Source organism: Halichondria panicea, chromosome 12 (genome assembly GCF_963675165.1).
Source record: "Halichondria panicea chromosome 12, odHalPani1.1, whole genome shotgun sequence".
Taxonomy (NCBI): Eukaryota; Metazoa; Porifera; class Demospongiae; order Suberitida; family Halichondriidae; genus Halichondria; species Halichondria panicea.
This window is the reverse complement of record NC_087388.1, coordinates 2,148,000-2,165,535: the sequence shown is the minus strand read 5'-3', so window position 1 is coordinate 2,165,535 and position 17,536 is coordinate 2,148,000. Positions and strand designations below refer to the sequence as shown.

General features: G+C 40.3%; 2 protein-coding genes and 1 long non-coding RNA gene across 4 annotated transcripts in view; all 3 read right to left on the bottom strand.

Moving 5' to 3' along the window:
• Positions 1-2,401: 2,401 nt before the first annotated feature.
• LOC135344891 (uncharacterized) lies at positions 2,402-6,025 on the bottom strand. 2 transcript variants are annotated; one of them, XR_010397568.1, is made up of 7 exons: positions 5,891-6,025; positions 5,248-5,694; positions 4,487-5,149; positions 4,140-4,325; positions 3,555-3,939; positions 3,210-3,421; positions 2,402-3,107 (listed from the first exon to the last, which is right to left on the bottom strand). It is a non-coding gene; the product is annotated as an uncharacterized LOC135344891 (long non-coding RNA). The 2 variants fall into 2 exon arrangements; XR_010397569.1 differs by having other exon boundaries at positions 3,586-3,939.
• A 5,896-nt stretch (positions 6,026-11,921) lies between these two features.
• LOC135345023 (leucine-rich repeat-containing protein 69-like) lies at positions 11,922-15,740 on the bottom strand. The gene is made up of 5 exons (XM_064542340.1): positions 15,517-15,740; positions 15,321-15,447; positions 14,730-15,163; positions 14,268-14,447; positions 11,922-12,747 (listed from the first exon to the last, which is right to left on the bottom strand). The coding sequence occupies exons 1-5, from the start codon at positions 15,727-15,729 to the stop codon at positions 12,622-12,624; spliced, it is 1,080 nt and encodes a 359-aa protein (XP_064398410.1). The 5' UTR covers positions 15,730-15,740; the 3' UTR covers positions 11,922-12,621.
• A 253-nt stretch (positions 15,741-15,993) lies between these two features.
• LOC135345022 (NFX1-type zinc finger-containing protein 1-like) overlaps positions 15,994-17,536 on the bottom strand; it is a gene marked incomplete in the record, with an annotated part of 10,065 nt that continues 8,522 nt past the window's right edge. Inside the window, 1 exon segment of the mRNA XM_064542339.1 lies at positions 15,994-17,536. Within this exon segment, the coding sequence (XP_064398409.1) occupies positions 16,220-17,536 (1,317 nt within the window).

The following is a 17,536-nucleotide window of genomic DNA, read 5'->3' as shown; positions in this document are numbered from 1 at the left end:
TAACAACAATCATGGTTGATCATTACCCACTATTCGTATGTTATGTAGCTTTGGCACCTCCAGCACCGGTGTAGAAGCGATATGGGCCCCCCCCTTATTTTGGGGCCCCCGGTGTCATAAAATTTTGGGCCCCCCATGTTCAGGCCCCCCCAGGGCCTAGAATTTTAAAATTTTGGACCCCCCGGGCCTAGAATGTTAACAGTTTAGGCCCCCCAGGGGGTCCAATCTGTTAAAATTCTAGGCCCCCCTCTTCTGCTATCCTTTTCTGCACGATAGAACGAAGTCAAAGAGATATAATAATATGGTAAGGTTAGCTCTATTAGTTGACAAAGCATCAAAGAGACTGCATGCATGCAAAGACTCTGTATCAAAGTAGCAAAAATGTTTGCATTATTATTCTATCATGGAATTCAAAGTGAAGGAAGATTTACCTTTCAAGTTATACTCTAGCCTCGAGTTACTCATGCTTATAGCTATAAGAGTTAAATGCTTTGATGCAGCTCTGCAATTTTGGATCTGCCTGTAAGATAATCGATGTTGTGCATAGCTATCGCCATTATTGGCAACTTCGTGCTTACTTTCTCTGTCAAATTTCAGGACAAAACATGGCGGCGTTATCCCCAAGCGGCTGGCCGCCAAAGGAGGCAAAATTTTGTGAATTCATAATTATTATAAAGTATAAAGCACACAATTTTCAGTGCAAAAACAACAATTCATATCTTCCTCCATGTTTGCCTACATAGAAGATGTAAATTGTTGTGGGGATCCGATGCTCCAATAGCATCACTGGCTCAGATCTCAAGTAATGTGGAATCATAGATAGAAGTCAAGAGAGAAACTGTTGTATCTATGGTGGAATCACAAGCAGTTTCCTTTCAAGACAAGGGTAATCTTGGACAGTCCAGACTCCTGACCAATTCGGGACAGTTGGCACCTATAGATCTATGTGCTTTGTGCTGCATGAGGCCTGATTCATAGAATGACATGGTCCAGTGTGATGGCTGTGAGACCAGTGCCCTGTGGTATACTACTGTACATGCATGAAATGTGTGTGTGTGAGGAGAGCTGCATTCAGTAACTGGCACTGCATAGACTGTGAAGACCATAGAAGACTGTATTGGTGTATTTTGAGAATGCACTGTCACATAATGTTACCGCTGTTGCGCTGTTAATGGGGGGCCTAAAATTTTAAGAGGGGGCCTAAAATGTTAAAATTCTAGGCCTGGGGAGGGCCCAATCTCATGGGGGGCCTAAAATTTTATGACACCGGCCCTAAAACGCTAGCGATTTGGGGTGTTAGGGGGGGGGCCTATTGCACTAGTGATATAGGCCCCCCATAGTGATTTAGGGCCCCCCTCGAGATAGCAACGCAATGTTCTACCATGTACCAGGAGAGAAAGGTGCCTCATCGATGAGCAAGCTGCCAGGTGCAACCTCTGAAGGTGGCTTTCAGTTCTACCTATTGATGACCACGGTTTCAGAGATGCACCCTGTATTTGTTATGGCTGGCCACTGCCATCAACCCCAACTAAGTGCAACTGTGGCTCAGCCTTCTCAGCAAACCATGCGCAATGGTTTTTACCAAAGGGCGACTTCCCAACTAGAAGGCATAACGAGCTACGTGACCTGACTGCTTCACTTCTCACCAAAGTCTGCCACAATGTTGCCACAGAACATGAGAACCCCGACTACAACCACTAAGCGAGAATCTTTATCCCACCGCTCAGCCATTTAACCACTGACAATGCCCGCTTAGACATCCGTGCAAGAGGTTCTGGTTTGCTGTTCAAAACGCATATTTTGATGTACCCGAATGCACCCAGCAACAGCTCCAGAACCATCAAAGCTGCCTACAAGAAACATGAGGTACAAGAAACATGAGGACAAAAATAAACGGGCTTACGGCCAACGCGTCAGAGACATTGAGCAAGGAGTTTTCATCCCCTCGTCGACGTCTTCTATAAACCACAGGTGGACTGGGGCAAGAGGCCGCCACCTTCTACAAAAGACTAGCAGACATGCTCGCCTGGAAATAAGGGAAAAACTATACTCAGTAGTAATCAGTTGGCTAAGGTGCAAGCTATCCTTCGCTGCCGTCCGATCTTCAATTATGTGCATCCGTGGAACAAGATCATCAAATCATGGACCCCTATATACGGAACAAGATCATCAAAATAATCATGGACCCCTACGGAACAAGATCATCAAATCATGGACCCCTACGTGATGCTACATCACTCTTGCTACAAGAGGGCCTGATCCCTCAAATTTAATTAACTGTCACTATAAACTGCTTTCAATAAACCATTATAATTATATGTACACGTATACATGCTTCTTCTTGTTAACTACTCCTGGTTCTACACATAAATTATATCGGTATGAGATGAGGCCAGCGTCGTACGTATTAGAAGTAATGGAGGTTGAGTCGAGAATCAATGGCAAAAACAAGTAATGGTCTACGTATAATAATGGCAAAACAATAATATTCAATGTCTATAATATAGCTTGCTAGCTAGCTATTTAATAACAATTTAACATTTGGTGATACAGTTAACATGAATTAGATCTACATGTTATACACAGCCATCCTCTTGGCCTGACCTTGATGTTCATGCATTTAAAGTGAAACCACTTTTGGCATTTTGTACACTCGATCATTCGGCTATCATATGTCTCTGGAAGACCACAAGTGCAGTACAGCTCGATGATTATCTGTTTGGGATCACATCTGTTGATTGCTGCCGAATTTTTAGATTGAGGAAAAGTGCTGAACGTTTTAGCTTCAAAACAGTGCTGAATGTGTGAACGCATTTGTTGTGAGTCATACGTTACATCTTTCGTACTCTTCGCCTGTGCAGCATTGTATGCATTTGCAATGCTGAAAACACCACAGTCCATTTCTCCTTCTTGCTTCTGTACAGGCTCAATGTAAACTTTGAGTTTGTTGTTTACCGCAAATTGATTGCCGTATATTTGAGCTAGCTGTACTTGAAGACTTGAGGTTAATTCTCCAGTTGAACAGCTGTCGTATAGTCTCAGTTTTCCATTGGTGAGGCTGGAAACAACCCAGTGCTCTCTTTCCTCAACAAATAGTATCTGAACGGCTGCATATAATTATAGGCGATAATTATTATTATACACTATGTACATTACAGTAATATAATTAGTGATCCATCGAGATAACATTATATAAGCCTAACCCTTACCTCTTACAACAGAGTCATGACATTGCATTGCTTTAAACTCTTTTTGAGTAAGTAATGTCGATTGAAGACCATGCAGATGAGGGAACTGATACCTCAGCACTTCATGGGCAGCATACATATGCTTGTCACATAGTTTTCCTCTCTTTACAACTGCCCTATCCCTGTAACGTAGATCTAAGTCAGGTATCCAGAGACTCCCAGCATACCTGGTTCTGAGAATGTACAATAATTATTATGTAGTTAATAGTATATCTTAGGTTCTACATATTAATTGACCGTGCCTGATCACAAAATTAATGTCAGGACAATTATGCCATGCACGTGCACGTGGCTGACAGAAGTTACCTTTTGACTCTTAGGTACAGACTGATTAGACTTTCGTCTCTTAGGTGGTGGTGGACGATCTAAGGGGACATCATCAATTGGTTGCAAATGAGTCACCACAGGTCCATGTCCATATATTCTGGTGGGGTGGGACCATCGGATTTCTCCGGTGGGGTGGGGCCATTTGAATCTTCTGGTGGGGTGGGGCCATTGGATTTCTCCGGTGGGGTGGGGCCATTTGGATCTTCTGGTGGGGTGGGGCCATTGGATTTCTTCGGTGGGGTGGGGCCATTTGGATCTTCTGGTGAGGTGGGGCCATTGGATTTCTCTGGTGGGGTAGGGCCATTGGATTTCTCTGGTGGGGTAGAGCCATTGGATTTATCCGGTGGAGTTTGGCCACTGAGAGCTACATTATAGGGATCGAATCTCATGCGCATGCAGGCTACATGCATGTATATATGTGCAGTATAAAATTGCCACCTGTGCTGGTAGCTAAATAAATACCTTTTTGTTCAACCAATGAAGAAGGATCCATATATGCATGTGTTATTTATCACAATTATGGTATATATAGTTATAGGATTAGCTATATACATTCATATTTACCTTGAGACGTTTGATATTACATTTCTTTTTTAACACCTTCCCATCCAAGTCCTTAAGGGTATAGACACCCTTTCCATCTGAGGTCTTAATAATGTATGGTCCACTATACTTGTTTTCGAGCTTTCCACCTTTCCTCTCCTTTTGTTGGGTGTTCTCAACCAAAACCTTGATTCCAGGTTGCAGTTCCTAAATATAAAATGTATTTAATTTGCTTAGAACAAACTGCACAGTTTGAAATCATATATGCTTCGTACATAAATATAGCATTCGCACACATGAATGTGCAAGTGTATATATATACTTGCATGCAGCCTGTATAATATATATAGGGCTGTATAATTATATACCTCTGGTGAATGCCGTTTATCATAGCACTCCTTTTGCTTTTTTTGAGATTTTTTTATGTTTTCACCAGCTATGCTCTTTATATCTTCTTGCCTCTTGAGCATTTTCTCAATAAAAGCATCTGCAGTTGTCTCTGTATCTATATCTTCACTGGTCACTGTTTCGTTTTGCTCTACATCTGCTTCTATAGGCAGCCGAGCTTCACGATGAAACATCATGAAGAATGGCGAATAGCCGGTTCAGGGGCAGATCCAGGATTTAAGGAAGGGGGGTTCTTACTTCTTGGCCGCGCGAAGCGCCGAAATTTTTGGGTTGACCACGCCCCCTTTTACATGCCACGCCCATTAATTAACCAAATTCCCCTTCAACTATAATATCTGAAAGAACACAAGGCAAAGCCATTCTCATGCTCTGGGATAGTGATTGCACTTTCTTCTCTTTCAGGAGAGCACCAATGTCCATTGGCTGATCCTCAGCGGAAGATCTCGTTGCTTGCTTCGATGAACACGGAGGGGTGATGGAGGTGGCTGGTGGTTCCAGTGGAGAGATAGTTGTGACTGGAGGAAAGATGGTTGTGACTGGAGAGACGTTGATGACTGGAGGAGTGACGATGGTGGCTGGTGGTTCTCTTGAAGAGGAGACTGGCTGTAGACTTGACGCATCATCTAGATTATTATATTAGTCAATATAATTATTATAGCAATTATAATTAATCTATACAGTGTCTATCATTCAGTATGCAGTGCCATGAACTCTCCCTTACCTGAAACTTTACTCCAGGAGTCAATGGAGGGTTGCAATCTAGCCTTTTGTTAGGATTCATGGCCAGGCTCAATTATCACTGGGACCATGTGGCTGGATGAGTCAATATAGCCAGCCCCACCCTCATATTATGCAGAGAGTACCAGCCCCACCCTCACATTATGCAGAGAGAACTTTGTACCCTATTGTCATGACAGTATAGTAAGCTAGCTAGCTAGCTAGCTAGCCAGGTGTATTAAATATAAAGTATCAACTTAGTGGAAGGGTAGTTCGTACGAACCCAACGAACTACCTCTGGATCCGCCACTGCGGTTGATCGGTGTTTCGACACTCGGTATGCAAACAGAATAGTTTCTAGCTTTGTATCCCAATCATTGTGTGCTTCATTCACTAACTTGCTGAGAGAACGACAGATTGTCTGATTGAATCGCTCTGTGAGGCCATTAGTCTGAAAATTCAGTAATTAGCCATAATAATTATACCATAATTATAATAGTTGCATGTATTCACTCCTTTTTGCACTAGGTAAAAGTAAAAACGTTCACTCCTTTTTCGAACTTCCTTTCTGGGGTGGTGTGAAAGTATATCTATATATGCCATAATTTATTATACAGTATTTAATTATGTGCATGCATGCTTCTTACTTGAGGATGATAGGCGGAAGTGATTCTATGCTGTGTGTTTGTTCTTTTAAAGAGTGCCTCAGTAACTTTATTGACAAATTCTCTTCCTTAGTCACTGAGGATAACAGTATAGGGCAGCCGTATGTGCAAAATACCTGCGTTACAGTAAATAATTATAACTAAGGGCCATTGCATGCACAGTACATAATTTATATAATTATACCGAGTATAAGACGTTGGCTACTGACAATGCAGTTTTGTCTTTTAGAGCAGCAGCTACAGCCCACTTTGTGTAGTAATCTGTAATTGTCATCAAGAACTTGTTTCCTGCTGGAGTTACAGGCAGAGGTCCCACTAAATCCATTCCAACCTGATACCATGCAGGCTTCTTCTTTAACAGGAATGGGATGAAGTGTTGCATTAGTTTTATGCAACTTATGGTTTTGGCGCTGGTCACATGAAGCAATCTGCAAGAGAAATACCGTTCAATGCACCAAACACCTGCACTATAACAAGGCATATAAATTTGAAACTTACGTAGGCACATGCTGTCTTGTACATGTTTGGCCAGTAGTATCGTTGAGTTAGCTGAGAAAGTGTTTTGTCTCTTCCTAGATGAGCTTGCCCATGGATGCTCTCAATGATCTTTCTTCTGTCTTCTTCACCTTCCACTACCAATCTAGGAGTGTTCTTCTTATTTCCTCCTACATACTGCAGCTTGCCCCTGAACAGCACGAAATACTTCGCTCTTTTGCGGAGGCCACGCTTCTCCTTTTTGTCAGCGTCTGGTGGATACATGCCTGATTGTAGGTAAGTAGTGATGGCAGCATATGGCTACGTCTCAGTTTCTTGTTCTTCCATTTGCAACTTAGAGGAGCCAATTTGCACTTTGGAGTCCATTTTCACTGACTTCGGAATTGTGGGAGCAATGTAGACTATACAGTAACTAAAATACTAGCCAAACTGTACTGCATTGTCTTTATATACACCTGATTCATTGACAACTAACTGTGTTTGCAAGTCATAGTTACCAAGCTCTACTACACTAGTCAGCAAGAGAGCTTGGTCACCATGACTTTGTGAATGGTAAGCACTATGTGGGAGACCTCAGACTCTACTTAGCATGATTGGGCGAGCCTGAGGGTGCTAGTGTGTAGTAAATCTGGACTATCAGTGTCAGCAAGAGAGCTTGGTCCCATGGGTCAGCCAGCACCTAGAGTCAGCACATTGTGAGAGATTTATGGAGTCAGCACTGTGGGATAGATCAGCAGGGAATTTTACTTGAGCGAATGGTCAGCACTTTGTGGTTGCCCATGCAGATCATCTATAGGGGACCCATATCGCTGGAGGGGCCTCAAAGCGCTAGTGAAATAGGGCCGTAGGGGGGGCCCAAATCGCTAGCGTTTTAGGGCCGGGGGGCCCCGAAAACGGGGGGAGCCCCATATCGCTTCTACACCGGTGTCATAAAATTTTGGGCCCCCCCATGTTTAGGCACCCCCCGGGCCTAGAATGTTACAGTTTAGGCCCCCCAGGGGGTCCAAACTGTTAACATTCTAGGCCCCCCCTCTTCTGCTATCCTTGCACGATAGAACGAAGTCAAAGAGATATAATAATATGGTAAGGTTAGCTCTATTAGTTGACAAAGCATCAAAGAGACTGCATGCATGCAAAGACTCTGTATATCAAAGTAGCAAAAATGTTTGCATTATTATTCTATTATGGAATTCAAAGTGAAGGAAGATTTACCTTTCATTATAAGAGTTAATGGCTTTGATGCAGCTCTGCAATGTTGGATCTGCCTGTAAGACAATCGATGTTGTTGCATAGCTATCACCATATTTGCAACTTCGTGCTTACTTTCTCAGCCAAATTTCAGGACAAAAAAGTATAAAACACACAATTTTTCAGTGCAAAGACAACAATTCATATCTTCCTCCATGTTTTCCTATACATAGAAGATGTAAATTGTTGTGGGGATGCTCCAATAGCATCACTGGCTCAGCTCTCAAGTAATGTGGAATCACAGATAGAAGTCAAGAGAGAAACTGTTTTAACATGGTGGAATCACAATAGCAGTTTCCTTTCCGAACAAGGGTAATCTTGGACAGTCCTGACCAATTCGGGACAGTTGGCACCTATGTGCTTCGTGCTGCATGAGGCCTGATTCATAGAATGACATGGTGCAGTGTGATGGCTGTGAGACCAGTGGTATACTACTGACAGTACTGTACATGCATTAAGTGTGTGTGTGTGAGGAGAGCTGCATTCAGTAACTGGCACTGCATAGACTGTGAAGACCATAGAAGACTGTATTGGTGTATTTTGAGAATGCACTGTCCATAATGTTACCGCTGTTATGCTGTTAATGGGGGGCCTAAAATTTTAAGAGGGGGCCTAAAATGTTAAAATTCTAGGCCCGGGGGGGGCCCAATCTCATGGGGGGCCTAAAATTTTATGACACCGGCACCAGCGGTGCTTTCATTATATGAGTGCCTTAATGAAAATGCTCTTGGTCTCATCCACAGGAGCAATGCTGAACTTGAGCAGTTCACTAGTGTGCATGTATAATAAGCACAGACTGAATTATATAGAGAACTTATTCGACCAGTTACGATTGACGTATTTTCCTGCTTCTATCGCACGCACTTCTTTGATCCATCCACAAACAAATTGATTGTATTCTTCTTTAATAATTATATAATTATAACCAGGAGTGTACGAAGAGGAGTATGCGACTCCCACACACATTCCATTCTATACATCTCGGACTGAATCCATCACTAACACTTGTAGTTGTTGTGTAAACTGTGCCATGGATGAATAAAATTAAATGTGGGCTGGAAGTACAAACCACATGCGTGTATGCTGATATCATTTTTAACTAATTAACCACTACACCTACGCACCCACTTAAGATGCGGTCTGATAGTGACGTCGTATGACATACTTGTACCGTAACGTGGTTTACACTACAACTGCTACAACTTCTCTTCATACACTCCTGTTATAACTATATATATAGCATGCACTGAAAATTTCTAGTATCCGGCTTTTCTTTGCTTCCTCCCAGCATAAGGCGCTATAAGAATTTTTCGCTGCACAGCTGTACACCACAATATAAAATGCTCAATTATACCCTCATGTGCATGGCGATTACAGATACATTATTGTATGTTAAGACAATGTTTTTACTTCCACAATCCATAGCGACAGTTCTGGAGGTGACCCAAAGGGAGTCATCAGTGCCTTGTAAGTGGGGGAGACCAGCAGTCCGGAGTTAGAGCGAGCCACCTCCCTAATTTATTATATATTATACAGGAGTCACCATTGCATGCAGCCTATATACTATCAATTTTTTTAGACAGTATACAGATAGCTGCATGGAGCACAAAAACAGGCTTGCAAACAACGGTCTATAATTATAATTATATACAGTTAATGTGTATCCCCTCAGAACCTCACGATTTATATAATTATAGTGTAGCAAAAAATTTACTATCAAAACTAAGATTATAGAATTGGCTATAATTATTGTCTTTCTTCTATAATTATAGCGCCCACAAAAGATTGATTTTCCATGCAGTGGCGCACAAATAGAACAAGATCTGTAGTTATAATAATTCATTGGTATAGCGATAAATAGTAATATAATTATTATAGCCGTTCCACAAGGCTATACTGTATAATTAATTATTATATATAGGGGTATAACTTTTGTGGGGTAAAAAATCGTTTATCTTTGAAGCGGTGATTTTGTGAATAAAAATTCCGTTTGACTTAATTCATTGCCTGCACACATTGTATGTTGTTCTGGTAAACCACGCCTATATATAGGTTTTCGTAGGGAAAATGTTTGTGGAAGTCAGCTAGTCGGGCACCGCCGCCCTGTATACCATTGCCCGGAAGGAGGTCGGGAATCAAGCCTATCCACAGTTTAATTTGTTCGGAATTCCACCAGATTGCATCTCAACACACCCACTCAACTTTACCATGCACGTGTGAATTTTGCACACATTGGATTAATTGAGAGGCGTGGCCAACACCCACTTTAATAAACAATATTTATCGCTATTGGCATGCATAGAATGAATGATTTCATGATACTATTGCGTAACAGGCCAGAACAAAACTGTGGATATAGGCTTGATTCCCGACCTCCTTCAGGGAGGGCGGCGATGCCCGACTAGAAGTCAGCCTGCCCATGCATGAAAATACCGATTTACCCCACGAAAATTACACGCTATATACGATAATCAAGATCAATTGTAGACATAATTATGTGTAATTTATTAACACACTTAGTGTGCTCGTTGTACTGCTTATAGCTTGAATAGCCTCGATTTCATATCAATATTATCTTGACCATGCATGCACATCCTGAGTTTTATCAATATCATCCGAGTTGGATTTACATGAGTATACTATACCAATTAAGTAATAATTCAATAATCATATCAATAATGCTTATTATAATTATGTACACTACATTAATTTAAAACTGTATAATTATACAAGACTATATAGTGATCAATGTGATTGTGATAGACTAGCTAATAAAGTCTTAATTAATAGCAAGTCTAGATAGTTGAAAGACAATTCGAAATTTAGATTCTGGACCATTAGATCTCGATTAGAGATTAGACCATTATAGACAGACAAATCGATGGGTCAAAAATCCAAGCTGTGAAGTTAGGATTAAGAGATGAAAGGCTTTATAGATTCTTGATCTTTAAATTTCTTGCAATGAGAGGAAACATCCAACATTTGCGCATTAACACCTGTGACAGACGCACTACCAACTCTAAGCTTACACGTTTTTTCCACGAACGAGCTACGACCACTGTCATAAAGGCTGTCTTGAATGGGGTGGGTACCACTGAATGAAGATTTGTATCCTTTATAACACACCCAATAACGTATATCAACCGGTGGCGTTAATTCGTATTTATCATGGTAGTACGCACTTATACACGCTTCCATCATACGTAGATCAATCATTTGGAAGTATTTGTACATTGGGTCTATTTTGAAAGCGATAAAACAGTCCTTCTGGCTCAGAATTTTGGTCCTTCTATGCTCAATGTAAGAATTAAAATATCCCCGAATTTTGTCCAGTATTATTTGTAACTCAAAACAATTGTTGAGAATTTCTACACAGTTTTGAAGCTGGACTAGCTTAAACCACTGAAACTGTTCCGAGTGAATCTCAATAGCTTGCACAGCTGAGCATAATGCAGACACCTGTTCTGATCCTGATAAAAGAGTCACACTTGGCTGGTTCATGAAAGCTATGAAATCTTTTTCTGTCATGCGGCAAGACAGTTGTTGTAAGAATTTTTGAATTAATATTCGAATTTCTGGATTAAAAATTATCGATGCTGTATTCTCTGACAATTCTTCAACATTATCACACTCTTTTACTAATGCTGACACTGTAATATGTGTACAGAGCTTCATGTCAAACATAGAACATGTACAGCCTGTGTATATAGAGAACATAATTATATTGATCAAATCACTACAAAAGATTCACATATACAACTATACATACATGTACAGGTTAACAATACATGTAACTAATAACACCTTTATCAGGCCGTATTTCCTTTGACATCTTCAACTTGAGTGGCTATAATAATATCCTCATGAGTGAAGTTTAATGAATAAATTCCTTACGATAAAGATGTATCTTATTAGTACAACTCACATGCACACGATCATGTGTAGCTAATCATGTGAGTGCCTGTAAACACATAATGATTATTATTGTTACGAGTCACGAGTTATAAACAGTACCCTAAATGGCAATATAAGAGACCAAGTTATTTTCCCAAATAAATAAACAGAGGCATGCATAATGAATGCACTGCATGAAATAGCTGAACTCCCACACAATGCACTCACACACGATCATGTGAGTAGTCCATTACCCTAAATGGTAATAAGAGACTAAGTTTTCCAAAATAGGTAATGATTTCATTAAATAAACAGGAAGTATAATGAATAAACTAACGCCCACACAATACATAACTATAAAAGAGATCTACTCTCCACAGACGGTAGCTATAATTATAACATTATGGCCAAATCTGATATTGCTTATAATCTGAAAACTGACAGACAGAATGTGAATGAGACCAGAAAATTTCAACTTCAGTTCGATAAGCACTTGTTCTCGGTGAGGAAGACGTCTTCAATGGAGCAATGGAACTCATTTTCTACAGATGCAATGCTACCGATGAATTCAACAAAGCATGATACCAACAATACTATTATACTAGTGGACACAACTAGAAAAAGTTGGCTGAATGACTATCACATTGTGAGCTGCTTATACCCAAGTTACAAGAATGATTTGCAAGAATATTTGCAGCATCGAACTAAAGATTCTACAGATAATAACTGCAGAAGATTGTGCGTAATGACGGACACATGCTGGGATGATTTTGAGCTATTAGACAAGAATTTATCACTCACTTATCAAACAATTTTAAATCTGCTAGAAGTGGACACTGAGCATTATAAGTTTCACGTTGACAAGCGAGGAAGGAATATTCATATCAGTTTGAGATCAACTTTAGGCATTGAACATGCTTAACTTATACAGTTACATTGACATAATTATACTCACATTTTATTACATGAACGTTCTCTTGCCCAATCACACAATTATAATTAACCGTATAAACTGAAAATAATCTTACATCGTTCTCTGAAAAACTGTAATGGTGGTTACAAATAGTTATAAAACGCTAAAATATTGGTGGTTCTGCAATGCCAAACAGTTTGTGACCTTCTGAATTAAAACACTTGTAAGAGCAGAGCTGTGCTTTCATCGGCAAATACCCTTGAGAGCTTGTGTGGAGCTTTTGGAACACCTATAGAAATTTCAAATTGTTGCTATATATAGAGCAATTTTAGTACCGTAACAAAGGGGTGCTGGCCCATAGTAACAAATTGATAACATTTAACCACAAGAATGTAGATAGTATGGCTGCAATAATTGCCCACGCAATGTTTACAATCACTGCGTGCGCATTATATCTCATTAGTTGTGGCTGCGCTCGCACGTACCTTGTACTACCGTACTACCGCAATATCATTTGGGGGCGTGGCTTTCATTTGCGAGCTATTTAGTCATTACCATAGAGGGTAAGCGTTAAAACGTTCAATCTGGAGTTCCACGTGCAGGATAGGGCCTATATTTACATAGTTAACCCATGATGTCATGTTAATAACATTACAGAGAGTTTTGATCCATATATGGTCTAGATTTTTCTAAACTGGGTGTGTCACAGCAAAAAAGTCTATAAATTGAACAACACAGGATGTTTCTAAAAAAACGTTCTGTAATATTGAAAAGCATTTCAAACAGCATAAAATGATATAAAAACCAAGTCCCTAGCATGCACTAGTGGTTTTCTAAGCGGAACCATTTTTAGCTATTCACTAAAAATGGCTTGCTGTACCTCTTCTGGGTGATATTTCTTCTTGATTCTTGAGGTAGGCACTAGTAGGATAGTGCTTTTAAGTATAGTGAAGGACCCATGTCTCTACTGGCAGCAGTTTCATAGTTAGTTTTCCTTAGCAACAGTGTGTGGGCATAGGTGGGCCAGCACCCTTATACAAGCTACTTTCACATGTAAATCATTTTGGCGGATAATCGTAAGCACTAGAATCCCTAGAATCCACTGACCCAATCCAGAGGGCTTAAATATAACTAAACTGGGCCAATTATGCTCCACTAACACTATGGAAATGAAGGACAACAAACCATACATGGCTCAACTAACACTAGCATATTCCCATATACAAACTTTATCTAACGATAACAAATCATTACACAAAAACCACAAGTGTGACAAATACTATAATTATATGCATCAAGGACACTATAGCGGGTAATTTTCGTCGGTGACGCTACCCAATTAAATGTTTCATATTCTAAACTTTCGTACACTAAAAATAGTGACGTAAGACCAAGGGTCCATAAAAAAGAGAGAGTATATCGAACGAAACATGACCTTACATCGGAAAGTAACGTGACTTCCTGCTAGGTAACTGACCAATCCGAGCACCTGGAGTCGCTACTTGCCTCAAGGAAGCTTGTTATTGCACATGTTTCAAACAGAAAGTCACGTACTTTACGAATACATCTGATATAAAGCGAGGCTTCTTGATACTCTCTCTCTTATCATGGACTTTTAGTAAGACCTATTGTACATGCAAAAATCGAAAACAACCCCGCTATACGGTAATAGCAGGTACTAGAAGATTGTTACAATGTTTTAGAATCATTATCAAGCCCCGTTAAAAAAATCACACTCTCAGGGCACTTAAAAAATTAATAAGTAAACCTGAAATGTGCATAGCTGAGGCATAACAATAAGCACTGCACCTTTTTAGAGAGCTCAAAGTGCACACAGTCCAGCCAGAGGCTCACAAATGGCTGCCCACACACAGCACAGTCCCCAGCCTTATCTAACTGGTCCTGGACACCAGGGTAGTAGCTCACCATGGCTGACAACAGTGCACTGTCTTTACGTATCTCAGTCACTATTGCACGTGACGCCACCTCCTGTAGAAGCAGTGAAAGTAGTTACACAAGAACCAAGTGCATAAAAACATTATGCACATGCATACGCATCCATATTACACGTAGCTCACATGTGTTTCAGGCTCTATACATCAAGATTGCTACTCCATTATTTATCTCTAGTGTTTATTTTTATGGTTCTATACCATGGTTTAAGCAGGGTCTGTACAAAGTGGGATGCTATCAACATACATGTACATTTATAGGTCATTAGGAAGAGGTATCTCAATCTGACTGTACAGTATACATATTCACTGCATTCACCTTCAGTGGTATGACCTCCTGGTACTGATCAGCGGGGACGGGGATGTAGGGTAGTAGGGGATTGTTCTCAAAGTGAAATTCTCTGAACGATAACAGCTGCAGCTCTGCTGGGAATATTTCCAATTGGTTTCCAGACACATCCAGAGTGGACAGTTTTCTGCATTCTCCTATGCTAATAGGCAATGCTTTGATACTGTTCTTTTGTAGCATTAGCTTCTTCAGATTTCTCAGTTTTCCTAATTCGTACGGCAAAGTGAAGAGGTTATTTCCATTCAAGTGGAGCTCTTCAAGGGAGTGCAATGTGCCAATCTCTGGCGGTAATTGAGTGAGTGCATTGTTGGCTAGGCTGAGTTGCTTGAGGGAAGTTAGTTGAGTAATGCTTGGAGATATCGTTGTGAGATTATTGTGATTCAAATTTAGAAGGATTAACGTACCTGCGAATAAAAGAGACATTCTGTACATTTTTGGTCACTATTTTCATGAAGAGTAATTGTAATGTCCAAAACATAAGTGATCAACCTAAGCTATCTAGCATTTATCATCTGAACTTAAACCTGTTTGACATGTGGTACTAATTAATGGTAAACTTACTTGGTAATTGGTTTGGGAAAGATGTTAAACAATTACGGAACAAATGTAAGGTCCGCAACTTTGGTAGACCACAGACACATGTTGGTATTGACTGCAGCTTATTGCCACCAAGATTCAAATAGCCCAGCTGCAAGAAAGTGATGTAGATATATACAGCAGTACTAAAATGAGGAGGACACATCACATGCATACGTACCTGTCTGAGATTAGCTATTTCTTCGGGTAGGGACAAGAGGTCATTGTTCTTAGCTGACAATGTCTCTAGAAAGCCCAGTCTTCCTACAGACACTGAGAGTGTCTTGAGCGCATTGTTATCAAGAGATAGTTTCTTTGTGCGTGATTTCAGAGCTTTCAGAACACATGCTTCACAGTTGCCTGCCATTTTGTTGTGTTGGGATGGCAACTTCATACTGAGCCCCACCCACTTTTGGCACTCGATCACTGACCCCCCATTATGCTGACTTATACGCTTTACCAGGAGTGCATAAATATGAATGAATGCACTCCTAGATCCTGGCTTTACCGATGATAATTTGTGGAATTACAACTTTTGCCTTTTTAACTAGACTATACTAGTATAGTTTTTGCTTATCCGCAATGAATGGTGTAATTCTAGTACCCTCTTGCTCTGAAGTAAAGGGGTGGCCACCCCCCCCCCCCATTTCCTACTCCATTGAGAGTAAAAAGCAGCAACAAAATATATATAGTCTAACTGAAATGCAGAATAATAGTTATAAACCACTATACTAGTGAATTATCTATAATAGATCTACCAATAATGCAGCGATGATTTTCGATACGGCACTGCTATACTTTTCGTTTGAAGCTATAATATACTCTAGAAAGAAAGAAAAACTAATCAAAATGTCTAGTCTATATAATCATCTTTGTATTTTTTGCTAATTAGCAAACTGTAATTGTGCAGGATCAAAGTTTTCCAAATTGGCCATTTCCGACCATGCAGCATGTCTGGCACCGTCCATTTCTGTTGCCACTTGGTTGTTAGCAAGTAGCTGATGATGGCCACCACCAATCTCTGCAGTACACTCGGGACACTTGACTGTTTCCATGGCTCCCCCACACTCTCCAATGCAGTAGAAATGTCCATTGGGACATTTAAACCAATGGCCCTTTGATAGACCAATCGCTTTCACAATATCTTTTCTCTCTGTTTCCGTTAGTCCATCTAAACCATATTTTTGGGCCAGAGTTTTCAGAAAAGTTACAACCTCATCTTCTTTCTTCTTTGATACTTTCTCATTTTTCCAGCCACTGCTATGAAGCATACGAGTATAGATTGTGACAGCAGTTTCTTCTCTCATTGCAAATTGGATTCGCTTGCTTAAAGCTTTTTGTTGAACTTCCGAAACTCTAGCCAATAACGTGAGTCGACACATTTCAGTTTCAGCATCTGACATCTGTTGGTCAAAAAGGTAGTCCTGTTGAATAAATTCTTTCACTTGGTTTAAGCCTCGCTTTACTTTTCGAATTCTGGAAGAAATATTAGCCACAGCAGCTCCATCACTTAAATATGCAAGCTCTCTAGATACACCATACTGTAGTTTCGTAACCGAGGCAATTTGAGACAGAAAGGTGAGCTTTGCTTTCACGACGTGGGGAAACATAAGGAGTTTCCTTCTTCCCAGCTGAGAGTCTATCTGAATGATCCTCTCCAATTGTGCAAGATCTTCGGAAACAAATTCATAATTCGTGGCGTCTAGAGATTTCTGTACAGTAATAAGCTCTCCTTTCAAATCAGCCGATCCTAGCGTGCTCATCTGTTTCAGCTTGATCTCCTCAACATCTTTGAGATACTGCTTGATTGCATTACTATAGCGAAGACATTTCTTCACAGGTGTCTTACACTTTGGACACTCTTTGAAAGAAATTTGCTGTGATTGATCACCTTCTTTTTTAATTTCCATCCAGTGATCAAGTCCTTTATACTCAAATATGTGTTTGCAATCAGGTAACAGTACAAATCGAGCGTCTTCGTCATCTTCATTACCAAAAAAGATCTCAGTAACTTCATCTTTGTCACAAATACGACAAAGTTTGGGGCATGGTTCTCCACACAGGCCAATACATGGGTGACCACATTTCTTTATCATTTTGGTGCAAGGTTTATTGCAAGACTCTCTGTTGCATGGTTCACCACATGGTCTAGTACATTTTTTGTGCTTACAACTCCATTTACAAGGCTCAAGGCAAGGCTT